General features: G+C 33.8%; 1 protein-coding gene across 1 annotated transcript; it reads left to right on the plus strand.

Annotated features, from left to right (window-relative positions):
• Nucleotides 1-51: 51 nt before the first annotated feature.
• Nucleotides 52-17,064, plus strand: LOC149078013 (importin-9-like). The gene is made up of 9 exons (XM_089241570.1): nucleotides 52-194; nucleotides 2,866-2,994; nucleotides 5,023-5,124; nucleotides 9,299-9,466; nucleotides 10,015-10,181; nucleotides 10,962-11,092; nucleotides 11,313-11,413; nucleotides 16,519-16,567; nucleotides 16,727-17,064. Exons 1-9 carry the CDS (start codon nucleotides 153-155, stop codon nucleotides 16,915-16,917), a joined length of 1,080 nt encoding a protein of 359 aa, XP_089097696.1. The 5' UTR covers nucleotides 52-152; the 3' UTR covers nucleotides 16,918-17,064.
• The last annotated feature ends 1,346 nt before the right edge of the window (nucleotides 17,065-18,410 follow it).

An 18,410-nucleotide genomic window follows, 5' to 3' on the forward strand; every position in this document is an offset into this window, starting at 1 on the left:
AATGATTTTGTTTTTGGATGATTTTAATTTATTTTGCTTTTGCAGATCCTACATTATTGGAAAACGTCAAAGAAATTGTTAAACATCTTTGTTGTTATCCATACTGTCTGCAATCTCTTCAACAAACATTACTAGTTGAGCTTCTGTCAGTAATGCAGCAACAAGATAAAAATCTTCCTCCGGGATTGCAAGTTGTAAGTATTTTTCTATTTTCTATTCTCCCTCCCCTCAAAGAGTAGAAAAATATCTTTTGAAGATTTAAAATTTATTCTTGATTGTGTTTAACATGGCGTTACAGTCAAAGCTCGTCATAACGATCATGTCTTATTGCAACTGTTCCATTATAACAACCGATTTTTCCATTATAACAAGTCCGAAATTTTTTCCTATTCCCCTCACATGTTATTTTTCATCCAATTTAAGGACCTGCAAGACCATTCAATCCAATATAGGATTGCCAAACTCAGCTCTGCCATGCTTCTTTTTGCAAAGAAATGAGCAAAATCTGTTTTTAATATTTAAAGAATTTGGTACATAGGTGCATGCATAATTAATTATTGAAATTTTATTTTTATGTTCCAACCTGGTGGATTTTCGCTGCAATTGTTTAAGTAAGAACAAAATGAATATAGTTTTTTTCATTTTGTCCACGCCTGAATTCTCTTAAGATGCTAATTTTTTCCTCAAAAACTCAATATGATGACCCCTCCCAAATATACAGGGTGTTCTGTAATTGCTAATGTGGCCTTTATCTCATCAACCATCTGTCGTAGAGGTATGATTCCAATTTAAAACATGCTCAAAAGGCACTCAAAAACTACTCTGTACCAGTTTTGAGAGTGAAAATACAGTGTAACTAAATAAAAAAATCTAAATTTTATACGGTCCCTCCTGTGTGTTATAACTTCCAATTAGAAAGTTGTTGCAGTGTATATCCTGAGGCCAACAGAAAAAAAATTCCATGTTCCTAAGTGCAATATTCGCTAAGATATTTGAATAACAAGAACTAACAGACAATGCTTTTTTCCCTCATTTACGCTGTGTTTTTACCAATGTTTCTCCAATTTTTGAATTCAAATATCTTAGCGAATATTGCACTTTGAAACTTGGATTTTTTGGCCGCAGAAAAAACAGGGCAACTTTCTAATTTGCAGTTAGAGGACAGGTGAACCATATAAAAATTTTGATTTTTTTTATTTTGTTGTTCATTGTATTTTGACTCTCAATACTGGTACAGGGTAATTTTTGAAAGCCTTTTGAAGGTTTTTTTTTTTTTTTTTGAATTGGAATCATACCTCTGCAATGAATGGTTGATGAGATGAAGGCTGCATCAGCACTTACAAGAAAGACACCCTGTATATAATCTCTTTTGTCCTTTTTCTATGGAACGAGGGACTAGTCATTGTAACAGTCATCAACTGTAGTAACCCTTTGAAGTTCAGCACAGTACCATCTCAACAGAGAATCCTTTTATCAGTTTCATAATCATAAAATATATATATATATATATATATATATATTTATTTATTTATTTATTTATTTATTTATATTTATATATATATATATATATATAATCTGTTTAATTTTGAATGTTTGTTTAAAAAAATTGTCTTCCCTTGTCACATCTCAAACAGATCTAGCCTTGATTACATATTTGAAAAACCAACCAACTTTTGCTGCTACTTAGTTGATAAAAACATTTAATCTTCATCATTTTTGTTGACCATTCTTTTTTAACTTTTGTTATTTTGTAGTGATTTATTAGTTCATTTGACATTTTTGTTCGGGCTTGAATGTTTCTGATCAAGTAGTTCGTTTTTTTTTTAGCTGCATGTAAGTACAACAAACCTCTAGAATAGTGGTTCTCAAACTGTGTACCAGCCAACCTTTGCCAAGGGCGCCACGTGACAAAGGTTTTTCAAAAAGATTATTTGTTAAACTGCTCTGGGAAGCTGCAGATAAGCATTGATTAGGGAAAGGGGTGCCGCTGGTGTAAAAATTTTAAGAACCCCGCTCTAGAATAATGTTTTCAAAAATGTAAACGTCACATGGGATAGTCCAAAAACTTCAATAAATGGCAAAGGTAAATACTTAGTTTTACTGATAGAACAGGTCAGCTATTGAATGACAGAAAAATACTTATAAACTCTCCCATTTCAAGCTTCTTCCAAATCAGTTCAGTAAATGTCAGCATTTTTTATCACATGATGCATGTGCTAAGCACACACATTTTTATGAGTTTGTAATAAAAATTAATAATTTGTTATTAACTAGTTGCATGCTAATTTTAATTATACTAACTAATCATAAAATCCATAGATGATTGACTTCTTTTGTTGTGGGATCATTCAAGTATTACATCAGCATCGAAGGGGAGGGAAGGGGTTTCGGATTTGCGGACTTTTGATCACGGGGGGGGGGGGTTGAAGGTTGCTTACGTTATCAACCATCCCTTTTTGAAAATATGAAATATTCTAAGCTGCTGACGAAATTTTGCTGACGGGGGGGGGGGGGGGTACAAATATGGCTGAAATCTGCTTACGTAATACTTGAATGGCCCCAGTTCAAAAAATTAAATTAATTGATTAATAATAATACATATTCTTATTTTCTGGAGATCTATTTCGACTTAAAATTTACCAATACACTTGGTAAATCATAGGTTTTGCTGGTATAACTTTGGATTTACCAGTCTCCTGGCTTTTAGTATAACATTTACATCCTTTAATAATATTCAGAAGCAAGTTCTTCTACACACTGTATATTATGAATGTCCATCCAGCACAACAATTAATTGCATTCAGAATCATAAATTCCTTCAAACTAAACGGATCCCTTGCATCATTTTTGCTCATTTTTCTTAAGGTGTCGCTGGATATGCTGCAGACGATGGTGAAACACAGTCCTCTTCCTTTATCTGAGGCAATGATAACACAAGCTTTCCCTGCTGTTGTCTATTGTGTTTTGCATGCTGATGAAAGTTCGGTATTCCAGGTAATGGTTTTCAAAAAATTCTTATTTTTGTTTATCTCAAGCATTGCACAACCTTCAGCAGCTCAAAAGGGGGTATGGAGAATTACCCCATACATCCAGCCTGCGAAAGGTGTTCCTCACATCATCATAAATACTTCAATACTCGTGAATAATCAGTTTTTAGTTTAAAATTTTTTTTTTCTGTATTGGGGGGGGGGGTCAGTTTTTTAGAAAGAAAAATTCAACCTAGGTTTTATACCTTCTCCCTTAGCACATGTGCACTAATTCCGACCCACCTAAACAGAGTCATCTTCACATCATTTGGGTCCTCCCACTAAAAGTTGGATTCAGTTTATGGTAAATGCTATGGATGGTCATATAAGCCCCCCCCCCATGCACCAAGAGCTCTCCAAGCAGTATTCAGATGACCCCACGTATGAAGACGGCTTTGCGTGAAAAGCATCCATCCACTTAGCACAATAAATACACCCGTTTTTGCCCCACAAATGGTTACCAACTCCCACATCCAGCCAGCAGACTGAACATATCGTATACCAATACTTTTTGCCCATACGGTAGTCATTAATACCATGGGAAAATGTATTATTGCTTGTTCATAAAATGGCTGCAGAATAAATGGGGGGACTAAAAAACATTTTGAAGGTTTCAATTATTTTTCATTGTAACTTTTATATCTTGGACACATGTTTTTTCCTCTAAAATGTGTCTATTTTTTTTTTGGTGGAGGAGGGGGGGGGGCTTATATACACTGATTTTAAATACAAATTTATTTTCATATATCGAATAGTTAAAATTTTTTGCTGTTTCATTAGCCCTCAAGGAGGGGGCTTATACAGGTGTGTATTGAATTGGATAAAAAATAGAAAAAATTATCAAAAATAAATGTCAATCAAAAAAATTCTTTGGGACATGTCTTTATCTGCTGATGAATAAAATAAAGCGAGCAGTGAAGTTTATTCAAAATTCACGTTTCATCATGGTGAGAGATAGGCAAATCTGATGAGGCATTTTGCCTATTTCAGCTCTAATTTGATATTTATGCTTGACATTTGCAACATGTTCCATCTATCTTAGTTGATAATCTCCATTTTCGACAAGTGCTGATTTGCATTTTTATTTCGTTTTTCATTTGTATAACCGTGTAACCCTTACAGCTGCAAACCCAAAATATCTCATCAAACTTGATCTGTTTTATTTCGATCACCCGAATCTTGGGTTCTTAACACGCTTTTATTTCCAATGTGGCAGTTATAACGTGGATCAGAAAATTTTTAAAAACCCCTTAAAAGGTTAAGAGGAAGTTCAAGTGATGGCTACATTCTTCTTAACCTTTTCAGCATAAAATTTGATAGGTGGCAACTGCCATTGTAGAACATGAATCAATGTTTCCAAATGTCACAAATGGAAAAAAGAAGCTAGGGAAATTTTTCATTCGACAATACGCTATTGATAAAAAATATTTAAAATTATGGAAATATGAAATATGAAAATATACTGGCCTTAGAAATATATATTATTGAAAAAAAAAAGTATATTTTAGGGTAGAAAGTTATTTTAAAATTTGAAAAATGCGCTGGGGACAACCAGGAAAAGGACATTTATTTCCTTAAAAAATGAAAATTTATCAAGCAAATTTTAAAAATCTATTGATGGAAAAATTAGAAACAGTGACAACACACACACACTTGTCAGAAACTGGAATGTAAGTACAAAGTGAAGAAAAAAAAGTTCTGTGTCAAATATGTTTAATGTAAATTGCAGGGGGCACAATTTAGGTCAATTTCATAAGAATCACCCATATGTTTGTGACCCATGGACTAAAGAGGTTGTGTATCCAGTTCGCAATTAGCTGAAAATTATTTACCTCATCAAACTATTTGGGGTATACGTAAAACTGGTAAAGATGCAACTAGTTTGTTGCACATTTTAAATTTTATTTGATGATACTAAATTGGAATAACCTAATTCATGTCTATTAAAGTGATTTATATTGATGGAGGTTTTTTTTTCTCTCGCCCTGATCTGTAGAATGGATGTGAATGTCTTCAAGCGTTTATCTTGACTTCAATGGACCAAATAGCTATGTGGCAAGATACAGAGGGTCGTACTGGACTCCAATACATCTACAATGTATGTAATTTGATGTATAATGTAAGAAATAATAGAGTTAAAAAAAATTGTATAGTATCAAATACAGTGATACCTTGACTTACAAATTTTTCAGCGAACAATAGTTTTATGCCCAATTTTTTTGCCTCAGCTAACGAACATTTCATTAATATAAGTGCATGCGCTAATATAAAATAGCTGTGTCGTCAGCTGAATTTTAGCAGCAATCATCAGAATCAGTGTTACTCAAGCCCGATTAACTCATCTCCACCTCAGAATCTTTTTTCAGTTTACCTTCACTTCTTTTCCTTAAATTTTGTTGGCCATTCCATGTAAAATGAAAGATTAAGCTAATAGAAAATGCATTGAAAAAAAATAATAATAATAAAAGGAGCTTATGTCTTCAAAGCACACGTTCTTTCAGTGCAAGACTCTTAGCATCATACTGAACAGTTTGGTCATTTTAGGAGATTATCTTTTCCATCTGTATGTATAAGACACAGAATTGAGCTGTCCAAATAGCAAATGGATGGGAACACCTATGAACTCGACTAGGTTGTGTCAAGACTAGTTTTAGAAGGTGGTGTAAGCTGGTGTTGGTTGTGCATATAGTGTAAAATTTAAAAAAATCCTTTTTATCTAATTTTGAAGCTGTTCATTTTAGCCTTGGATCATTTTTTGTCTTTTTCACAGTGTTCCTTGGTGTTTTATAGAAAACTTATATTTAAATTTTGAGCAGTACCTGGAACAAATTAAACAATTTTCCATAAATAACCTATGGAATTTTGTGTTTCAGCTAACAAACATTATTCCTTAATGACTTATCTTCATTGTTCGAGGTATCACTGTAACAGTATTTATACATAAATCAATTATTATGTAGTTTAAAATAAGCTGCATTAGTTATACTATATCTGATATATATTAGCTATAATGCCCGGTGCTGCCCGGGTTTTCTTCAATCAGGCTTATTTGGATCACGTGATATCTCCCTCTCTTTTTCTTGAGGGACATACAAACTGTGTCCAGGTTAACCAATATGGCGACTTCCTGTGTGACTCATGAAAGAAACAAATCTAGATTAAAGAAACGTAGAAATTAAGGGGTTTTTTTTCATTTCAACGGGTGCTAGGTATTTTGATTTTTTTTTTTTTTTCTCTAACTTCAACTTATCCATCTGCTTGTTTCTGCTTCAAAAAATGCTTAATTAAAGCTGTGAAATTTCTTCGATGTACTTTATGGGCGCATAATTAATTTTAAAACATCCTCAACTATATGTGAATTTATGCAGTTGAATATTGAAAGGCATACAGAGACATTAAATTTCATGTCATGCCTGAGAAGATATAAATAAAAAGTTGAAATCAATATTATTGCATGGATATCCAATTCAAAAGTAGGTCCGGCTAATTACTTCATATTCAATTTTGTAGGCTTCATATATCTCCAAGCGAACTCAATGTTTCAAAAATCGAGAATTCAATTCAATTTTTAAAATTATTGATGTGGCGGGAAACCCTACTAAATTTCAGCATTTCTACAGTAAAATCTGCAATTTTAACACTGATTTCTATGGGGATCAGGGCAGTCATTTTGGAAGGGTTGGGGGGTGTTGTCCCCCTGGCTTTTGAAAATACACTAAAAATGATATATATATATACATACATTGAGTACATGTCCCCCCCCCCCCCGGAATAAGTTGAAATGCCGTTCCTGATGGTATCATCCTTTGCCTGTCCCTATTCAAAAAGCCTCATTACTGGGCAGATAGAGAAAGTTACAAACCATTATAAAGGCATATAAACTATAATACCTGTACTGACAGGATTAAAAGAGTGACAAACCATTGTAAAGGCATATAAACTATAATACCTGTACTGACAGGATTAAAAGAGTGACAAACCATTGTAAAGGCATATACATGTCTGAAACTCATTGCTAGGGAACCACGGTAACCAAAGTAAATATTCCAAAAGTGATTGTCGAGGCCCAAAAACCATTGTTGCCCAACATTCTTTTGCCTATTTTGGGTATTTGCTCAGCTCTGACGAACTTTTAAAGTAGTCTGTCGTTCATGTCAAGTCCCTTTTGGTATATATGCAAAATGTGGCGACAATTGATCTAAAATTGTATATTTGTATAGAGAACATACATACACAAACACACACAGAAAATCAATTTTATTTATATAGATTACTACACCACACATGCACCTCTGTCATATCCCTCTGCAGAACTTCTAATGAATTGTTACATGTTAGAATGTGTGTGTCCATGTTGTAACATGGTTTGTTCCTGTGTAAATGCTTGTTATAATGCTGCCATCTGCCATGATACTGTATATACATAAATATCATATATCACAGCCAAAAAGATATATATTACTGCTAAAAAAATAGCATAAGATCACAGCTAATATGGATTTTATATAGATATACACCCAAAAAAAGAATTATTTTAAGAAGAAAAAAGAACGAAATTGAATTTTATGAGAGTGAAATAGAACCTATAGAGTGGATCGTCATCGGAGGGAACCCCCATTTGGTTCGAAAAGTGTAGGCGTTTCTGAAGGGTGGCTATGCCTAATTGCATTAAAAATGTCAACCCTTGTTCCCCTTATGTCTGCCTTCTCGAGAAACATGTTAGATGGAAAAAAGACAATGAAAAAATTTTAAAAAATATATATACAGAGCTTCAGATTAAAAGCTCAAGGAAGCATGAGAAAAATATATACAAAGTTACAGGAATACAATAATTACAGGGAATATTTTACAAAGATTATGAAAAAAGTCAAGAATAAATTAAAAAGTCCAAAAATGTAGTCAAAAATCACCGGGCATACTTTATGGGGGGGGGGGCCATTTTTTTGTTTGGAGAAATTTTTTAAAATGCCATTGAAAAAGGCAGTTGAAATACTGTTGCCAGATGCAGCTTTGAAAAGATTGAGGAGTGCTGTATTGAATTCCTGTTTATTATTACAAATGTGTCTGAATCTACAAATTTGTGAAATAAGTATGTTTCTGAATATTTTGGTGTTGATGTTTGAATGCCAGTGGATTAAACTGTTAACAGAAAAATTGAAGTCTTTTCTTTTGTCATAAACTCCTGTTTCCCATTTATTGTTGTTTTTATAAATTTTTATATCCAGGAACATTATTGTCTTCTTTTGTGGTTTCCTTCAGAGAAAGCTCTTCAGGGTAGATGTTGTTAAAATTTCATATGTTGAAAATGATTAGATCATCAATGTAACAAAAGCCAACAAAGCTGTATTGCAGTTTGCATTTTTGTTCATAGAGGTTGGCAAGGGCGCTCAAGTAGCAGGTCCCCATTGGTGTTCCTTTAATCTGCTTGTGTGGATATGTATTCCATTGTAAAGAAAGTAAACTTTTTCTCAAATATATATTCAAAATTCATTCATAACAATGTCATCTGTTGTTCATAAAAAAATATTTTCATAAATTTTAAGAAAATTTTATTATTTTATTACAAGTTCTTGAGGGGAAAAAGAGTTGTAGATAATGCGTGGTAGTCTATAATCACTGCATTGCAGGTTAAAAGAAACATTGCTTCCAGACAGGAGGTTCTTCTAGAGCATAGTCTCCCAAACTTTTTGTTCCATCACCCCCTTCATCAGAATTTTTTCCTCTCATCGCCCCCCAACTGAAGTAAACCCATAGGATCCTATGTTAAATCAGTAGGTTCTATCACCCCCTTGGACCATTCCATCGCCCACCAGGGGGCGATATTGCCCACTTTGGGAAACACTGTTCTAGAGATTTCCGAGGGTTCATAAACTTGGATGAGAAAACAATTAGTCCATTCAAAGCGAGATGTGTCTTTTTCTCAGCTTACAACAAATCTAGGAAAAAGACTTTCTAGATATTTTGTCAAGGTGAATTAGTATATTATTTTAACATACTGAATATTATTTTGTATAGGGGTTTGGATTTTCATTTTATTGGGCAGGTCCTGGAACACAAAGGGTTAAGAACCCCTGTTTTACAGAAAGATAAATTTACATTTAAGAATGTAATTCAGAATTTCTTTTATGAAACAAAATGGATCAAGTTTAAATGGAGTCATGCTTCAAATTCACCAATATGAATATTTTTGTTGTTTCATTGATATATATATCCTAAATTGACAGATACTCATTGTTTTGTTTCTGAAAATTAAACTTCCACAAACTTTGTAGGTGATAGAAATTTTACTGGATCCAAACACTGTTGAAAGTGCCGCTACTTACGTGGGTGACCTTATTTCTTCTCTAATCTACAAGGATTGCCTCGGAACCATGACCGATCAGTTTTTCAGGATGATGGTGAATAAAATGCAACTCGTGAAAACATTTTCTGTTACTCAAGTAAGAAATCAGCTTGCGTATAACTTACCTGAATTGTTATTTAAAAAAATGCTACGTTGTTTTGTTAACATCATCAGAGATTTGTGAATTAAAACGATCAACAATACATTAAAACGAATGAAGTCACCTTGAGAGAAATATGACATTGTATTGAAAGCAAAACTTCTCTCAAAATGTCATCATTGGCTTTTCACATTTTGCTGATTTCTCCTGTTTTGCTACTACTAATTATTCAAAATTGTAATTCTTAAATTCTCTTATACTTTTCAAACAAGTGCAGTAGAATTCAACTGTACCATTTATTTAGCAGAATTCTGGCACTATAATGAGTTTAGCGTTATAACAAATTGTATGGAAGATTTATTCACTGACAATTTCTGGGACTTATAAGGGGGTGCTATGGGAGGGGGGTTCAGCCATATATCACTAAGAACTTTTGCTTTCTTTTTTTGTAATAATATAGTAATTGCATTTCATGCAAAGAATTAAAAAAATAAATAAAATCATATATTTTTCTTCTAGAAACTGTTTTTTATTTTTATTTTCAGGCATTGGTGATGATTTTCAGCAGGATGTTCCTGACAAATATGGAGAGCACATTAAATTTGCTAGCTAGTGTCACTTATCCCGATGGACAGTCTGCTCTTAACTACGTTCTCATGAAATGGTGCTCTTGTCATTACATGTTTCTGGGAGCAAAAGATGGCCAAGTTAGGTGAGATGTGTTTGTAACTATTTATAATTGATTCATAGCAGTGACAGTTTTTTCCAACCTTTTTGATGTTGTAGACTCCATGTGTGTATGAGATCCTCCTAAAGGTCAATGCACTGCCCTCCCCTCTTCCTCGCCATAAAATCCAAAATGTATTTTTTGTATAATTAATTTTGATAATGGCTATGTGAAGATGCCCCCGGTTCGCCAGCTTTAGGTATTACTCTAATTATCACATTTTTCCAATAGCTTGGGAAATATGCCATTTTGAGTAGTACATTGAAAATACTAACAAAGAAATTATTATATATTTACTTGGCACATAAGGTTTTAATTAATTACTTATGGTTTAAATTGCACTCACACGCATGAGAATACTACCCCATTACCAGTTTAATCTGTGAAAGATAGATGGCAGCACCTGAATGTGCACAAAATTTGCATAAATGCACCGTTGAGTTTCCGTAATAAAAGTTCTGATACAGTCACCTCTTCAGTTCAGAGGTTAAATGGTAGCAAATTGCCCCGTGGCCATAGACCAGTGCATTATATGGTTAGTAAGTAAATAAGCTGCTTTTCAGGCTAGACGGCATTCTCAAATGGGCTAAATTGGCTGCCTGCAAAAGTTTGTGCATCCATGTTGTAGAAAGTGTAGGAAATTTTTCATTTTGTCGCAAATCATTGGGTAATCATTCACTGTAATCACATAGATGCATTATGATGGGTCTGGTTTGGTTTTTATTTAGATTTCCTTCAAATTTTGATTTTATGTGACTTTTTTAGTGCCTACTCACTGAGCAAGATATTGGAATACTGCATTACAAAAAACGATGCCAACATAATGGCTATAGAAGTCCAAGATCCGAAATTCATAATGGACAATGTTGTGAGAACGCGTTCCCAATGTTTGCAAAGTAAGTTTTTTTAGAAGGAAATGGTTGGTATTAGTTGGTTTAGTGCAGTTTTAGTTTTAGTCGATTGATTCGTTTTGTTAATAGTTATGGTTGGTCTGTGTGTGTTTATATTTCACATGTGTGTGCCTAAATCTTCAGTAATTTGCGATTGAGACATTCCATGTTTTGTCGTTAAAAACAGCTGAGTAATATATTATTTGCTCCCCTTCATTTTTTACAGATCAAGGTTCTGAATTGGAGAAAATTCCGCTCGTAGTCAAGATACACAAAATCTTGATTCAAGAATTGTACCATTTATATGTGGCTGATGAAGATTCAAATGTGAGTTGGTTTCTTTTTTTTACATCCAAAATCACTGATACGGAAGGGAGGGGGAATTGAATCAGTGATAAAAACAGTGCATGAAATTTTCCTGTCATTCTTTATGATGTGATCAGGATTGCTATATTTTAGCTACTTTTGAAGTGGGGGTTATACAAGTCGAAATCATTGTTGTATGCAAGGAGGTGGATTCAAACCCCCTGCCCTTGAGCAAAGATGGGGGTTTTTTTCCGCATTTATATTAAACTAGAAAACAAAATTACACAAAAATACCCAGGGTTTTTTTTTTTTCCTATAATTTATTTTCTTTGACTTGCATGCAAACAAAAAAATTTGATAAAAGCTGAAACTTGGAAATACATTTTTTCCTAATTCTTTCCTTAACTTAGGAGATTGTTATGTGTGAGGAGGATATTTTTGTGTTCTGTTTAGCTGATTGAAGATCATCCACGACCCATATTCTTTATCCTTTGGAAGGATTAGTAAATTGCTCATTTTCATATTGCCTCACTAAAAACAAGTACTGTCTGCTTCGTTGGAGGGAATTCCAAGAATATTAACCAAGCAACTACCAGCTGCCAACACACAAACATTTGATTTCGTTGGTCTTCAGTTTGTCTGTTTTTCGTTTCCTTTATCGGTTGAAATTTTTTCTGACACAATCATGCCCCTCCCCCAAAAGTGCTAATATTGCTGTGGCAGCAAAGCTCTTTGTGTTAGCATCATTGTGTCTACATTTTGTGCAAAAAAAGAGCAAGTTCACATTTTCAAAAAGTCTCCAGTTCACAAGGTGTTTACTATTATGCCAAAAACAAAATTTTGTGGCTTTTCAGGAACTTTTTGGCAACTTAATGGTGAGTTTTTCTCATTCGACAAAATGACCCTTGCTGGACTGTTTTCTTATATCAGTGGTTCCTAAACTGTGAGTCGCAACCCCCTATGGGAGTTTCTGTTAATAAAATGTGGGCACGGCTGGGAGGCTTTATGCAAAGGGGGAATGGTGTGAGTGAATTTACAAAGTAAAAATATTTGGTAAAAGAATAAAAGAAGTGAATATTTTAATCTTTCACAAATTTCGACGAGGCATGATGATGATGTTAATACAGTAAAACCTCTCTTTTGCGAACACTGGCAGGGACAAAAAAAATTGTCCATAAAAGAAAGGAATTGTTGATCATGGGTTTAAAATGCATACTTTTATTATACAAGAGGAAATTATTATTTTGGCGTAAAAGAAGGGTGACCATATCTAAGGGGGTGTCTCTTAAGAGGGGTTTTACTGTATATATATTTTTTTGATCAACTGCATAAATCTTTGATGCTGCGGGGACTGTGACCCATTAATGCTCTCGTGTATCTCTGCATATGGGAAGCAATATCTTGCAACATAAAGAAAATTCCTCTTATCAGAGTCAAACCTTGTTACATGAAAATAAATGGGACCAAGGAAATTATTCCACAGGGATTAAATTTTTTGCTATTGGATAAAATTTTTTAAATTTACTTTATTGAGACCCAATACATGTTTCATGTAAAGTGGCGAAATGTGTTAAGCAATTTAATTTTATGACGTTCAACTGTATCTATTTACAATTTATGACATGAATGTCGCTCTCCACTTGTTAATACAAGATATACAGAAGACTGGATGTTGTGAAGATATTTATTATTTGAGATGTTAATTTTTTAAGGAAGGAAAAAACTCATCTCTGCCTCTACCGGGAGTCGAACCCGGGTCCCTCGATTGCCGGACGAGTGCTCTGACCACTAAGCTACAGAGGAGATAGATATACGCTCTAGCGAAGGAAAATCTCTATCTCCTCTGTAGCTTAGTGGTCAGAGCACTCGTCCGGCAATCGAGGGACCCGGGTTCGACTCCCGGTAGAGGCAGAGATGAGTTTTTTCCTTCCTTAAAAAATTAACATCTCAAATAATAAATATCTTCACAACATCCAGTCTTCTGTATATCTTGTATTTACAATTTGTTCATTTCTGCAGCACCACAATCATTTTGTGGTCACAATAGTTTATTCAAATGAGACCTATAACCTGGTAAAGTCAATTACAAATGAGAATTACAACCCAGTCCTCAGTACCACAAAGCTGGGGGTGTTGTGGGCACTCAAGCACAAATAGTAATTTGTGACAGTCTCAGCACCCTCCCTACGGTTGAGACCGTGTCTCCTTCCCCCCCCCCCCCCCCCCCACCCACCCACCCACACAAGCATCAAAGATTTGTATGGTTGATCAAAGTATATATGTGTGAAGCAGGGGTGGCAGGTTTTTGACACATGGCAGTTTTTGACCTTTTAAATCACGGTTTAATCTGTGATGTCAAAACCCCCGTCAAAAACTGTCAAAAACCTCAAATATTGCTTTTCAATATAAAAATTCCCATTGGAAATACACACATTAATTGCATGTAATGTTGAAAGTGACTATATTATACAAAGAATAAATATTTAATATGATTCTAAAATAATTTTTTACTCTCTACAGAATTATTTTGCACAAAAATATATATGGTTTTTTATTATAAAATATACAATTTGAATAAAGCATAACATAAACACTGAAGGGAAAACTATGGGGAATGATTTGACAATCTCTGATTCAAGATTATTCTTGACCTTCCAAAATTTCTTCAACTGCTTATATGTGTGCATTGGTATAAACCATCTGATGTACTCTTTTTTTTTTCAACAGATAAGTGTTTAAAAAAGTTTATTACATCATATATGTAATGTTGATTTCTGATATTATTAAATTATCTAGATAATCACCGATACTTAAAATGATACTCTTATTGTGCATAACATTGAAGTATATCTAGCAATCAAAATACTAAATTGTAGGACTAAAATGTCCTTTAATTTGGCAATGCTATCTTGTACATGAAACTTGAGAAACTCCTGTAACTTATCCTTAGTCAAACTTAGTTATTCTTACTTTTGTGCACTATGGTATGGTATATTTACTAGCATTTATAATGCAGTGGTTTTCCAATTGAAGCTGCATTTAAATGTGCAAAACATATGCTTTGTGCATCAAGTCCTGTCAGCTCTGCTTTTGTTGAAAATACTCTGTAAAACTCTGTGAATTTATACACGCTGAGCTCTAAGAAATTTTCAGGTGAAAATAAATGAGTTTAATTAGTATATTAACAGATGCTGCGTGAGAATTTTTACATGGAATAATAGTTTGGGCTGATCACAAAGTTTAAAATATCAAAATAGATTTTTTTTCTTATTAATTATAATTCCGAATATAAAACTCGTCAATCTACATAAAAGCAAGTGTTTCGTTATTTAGCATATCTATCAGGTTAAAAAAAACTATTTGACAACATTGACAGAGTTTTTTACTGTTTTAATACAGATTTAGTTTCTGATGTCAAAAAACCCAACTCTGATGCCCTATCATACATATTTTGAATAAGCAGCTCTATTCCGCGTAGCAAATTGAACGCAGGTAATGAATAGCTTAGATAAATAAACCATAAAATTATATTTTATATGTTCTTACGTTGAAAAATTCAAAATTGCAAATTATAATTAGTATTTTGTTTTAATGGTAATAAATTGATATTTAAAAATAAAACATTGCAATATACAAAAAAGTAAGTTTTTCATGTTATTGTGTTCAAAACATCATCAAAAAGCATTCATTTATAGGTTTTTGATGGTTTTTACAGTTTGACAGTTTAAACCTGTTTTTGACGCTTGTCATGTCAAAAACCAAACCCTGGTGTGTAGGCCTATATATGTGGACATCATCGTGCCCTGCTGAAAGTTGTGAAATGTTAAAATAGATTTTTTATCAAATACAGTGAAACTTCCTAAGACGGCCACCTGTATTCCTCAGCCAACTTCCCTTCCTGGCCAGTTTTTCTTGGAACGGACAATAGGTTCCAGACATAATACAAAAATCACCCCTATTCTGCACTCACCTCTATATACAGTCAGTGGTATTTCAAGTTCTGTATAAAATATAGTGAAACCTTGATATACATGACAATACTCGACCAAGAAAAAGTATCTTTGTAGAAGAATTATTCTATCAAGAGGCAACATTATCATCATGTGTCATTAAATTTATGCTGCTGTTGGCAACTTTTCTAAATCAATGTTATTAGTATCACCAAAAATGTGCTTTTGAATATTTTTTCTCTGCAAAGTATTTTAATTGATTAGCTGATGAAATAAATTCAGTTATATGTGTCTTGTGCCCATAAAGAGGTTTATCACAATACATACTTTGCTAAATCACGCAAAAAGTAACTATACCGAACACTTTCGATGATTATGTGATTCCCAATACCGATATTATTAGATGTCCTCGGAAGAACTGAAACATGTGAGATTAGTTGAAAAATATACTGAAGAATATTTCGAGCAAAAAATAAATAATAAATGTTATAGCGGTTTCAAAATCCTCTTAAAAATGATTGTTATGGAGGGATTTATCAGAGTAAAGAATATCTTTGTATCAAGAGAAGCTTAACTACAGACTATAGGTTATTCCAAAACAAGATTTGAAAAAATACCGCTGTACAGGAATTTATCTTTATATCAAGTATTGTTCTAGCGAGGTTTCACTGTATATGTATCTGTTTTAGGGACTGTTTAGGGTAAATAAATTGAGCATAAGATTTTTTCTGACATTGAAAACTGGTATTTTGACACATGCCTTGAAATGTGTTTTTCCTGTTGTCATATGGCAGTCACCTTCACAGACGGCAACCTTTTTACAGAACAGCTAGTGGTCGTCTTAGAGGAATTTAACTGTATTTTTTTATTTTGTAAATTCACTCGCATTCCCCCCATTTTATTAAGAACCACCTAATTTTATTAACATAAGCTCCCTAGGGAGTTGCTACTCACAATTTGAGAATCACTGATATAAGATAAGTCCAGTATGGTTAATTTTGCCGAATATAAAAAAGTTACCCAAAAAGTCCCTGAAAAGTCATAAAATTTTGCTTTTGGTATATAGTGGACACCCTGTTTATACAGTATTTATTGGCATGGTATCAATTAGCAAGTTATGAAAGAGCTTGCAGCATTTTTGGTGACGATAACGCGTTTCCCTTCTCCCTTTTCCAGATTGCAGAAGAAGAAAATAAAATGCAGAATTCGTCTATGGAGACAACAAGTGAGCGTGACTTATGTTTTTTTCATTAGTGTACAAGAAATGCCTTTTCTTTATCAAAGATTTAATTTAAAAAAAAGAAAAGAAAAATCTCTCTCTCTCTCTCTATGATTGTGTCTCCGTTTCTTTTATGCAAATTGATACATTTCAATTATTTCCCAGACTCAGCGCAAAAAATGGATGTGGGGAATGATCTGGATGCTTTGCAAGATCCTATGCACGACGTGAATTTCAAGGAATACTTGATGTCTTACCTGACGACCCTGTCACACTTTCCCAGCTACAATTCATTCACAAATTATCTGACCCAGCACGAGAAGGAAATCCTCATACTTTTCAATATACCCTGCTGAAGCTGACTTTTTCAGAGAATGTCCGATTTGTATAATTTGCCATGTTTCATCCGCAATGTTTCATGTCATGTTTTAGTCACAAAAAAAAACTTTCATTTATGTAGATACATATGTTAAGCCAGTTCATAAAGACTTTTAGGTTGCCAGATATTCTTTATTGCTATCAGTTTTTTTGCGTGTGCGTAATACTGGGTGTTTACTGACCAACTAAAATCAGTAGAGTGTGCATATATTGTGATAGATGATTTTGTGATTGTCAATGTAGGATTTCAGAGGTACAAAGAGAAATGTGAAACATCATGGGCCTCAGCCAAATTCAAGAATTATTACAAAAAATGAGTAACTTTGCCTGGTTTTAATTTATACAAAAATTGCCACGTTTTTAAGACAAATTTAATTGGTTGAATGGTCGACGCGTTTCGGCTCTTCAATGGAGAGCCGTCATCAGGACTTCGTGGTGAGAATTCACTCTTCCACGACTCATTCGTGTGAATTCTCACCACGAAGTCCTGATGACGGCTCTCCATTGAAGAGCCGAAACGCGTCGACCATTCGACCAATTAAATTTATTTGTCTTAAAAACGTGGCAATTTTTGTATAAAATTCAAGAATGTTCCCTTCAAGAGTTTCAATCCTTAATGAGGAAGAATTGTTCTTCAATTTTATTTGTATCCGTAGAGGTATGGTATTAGCTCTGATATGGCAGATTCATGAGTGTCGAATTGATGATCATTTTTGGTACATAGCAAGCATTAAGCGTCAAGTAATAGAAGAGGTGGGTAATATAGGGTGTTGTGTAATGGTACAGGCCTTCGGCGGGTGGAAAAGGACCATCCCATTCAAAATAAGTGCTCTGAAGTAAATTTTTGTCATTAATTGAATATATATAATTCTCACCTAAATAATTATTACAAGTCGTGTCATTTGGTGCCTGCCCAAGGTTGTCAGACATCAATCTGGTGATCGGTAAGAATGGTTCCATAGAAACACAACTGACTGTTTGTGGTTTCCCAGTTACTCAGCGATAGGTGTCACGAGTGATTTAACAAAGTCAGAACTCATATATTCAAAATTTAAATTCTTTCTTGATAGCATTTACCACGGCGCTTTTTTGTCCTTGTGATGATGGTGTAGATTTCAGCACCTTTGTGTCACAATGTTTAGTTTATAGGGCAATGGGTTGCGGTTCCTTTCCAGTCCTCCTCGATCCGTGCCATGGGCTTTTTTTTGGAGGGAGGACCTGTTAAGTAAATTGTATTTCATGTATTTTGGGGGGTGTATATAGTTAGTGTAATTTAATGTGTTTTTTTGGATCGAGATTTTTAGTTGAATTTCATATGACCCCGAGAGATCCAGTGGAACTGATTTCTTGGTGTGAGGTTGGACTACTATAGTTGTTTCCTGTTTGTCTCAGGTTTTAAATTGGCGATATATTTAATACTGGATAATTATTTTTGAGTGTATTTAATGTAAATTATTAGTGTATTTCATAT

The sequence above is a fragment of the Pholcus phalangioides genome, unplaced genomic scaffold, assembly GCF_987345545.1.
Source record: "Pholcus phalangioides strain wild (caught in Gottingen) unplaced genomic scaffold, Ppha-v1.0 ptg000014l_1, whole genome shotgun sequence".
Lineage (NCBI taxonomy): Eukaryota > Metazoa > Arthropoda > Arachnida > Araneae > Pholcidae > Pholcus > Pholcus phalangioides.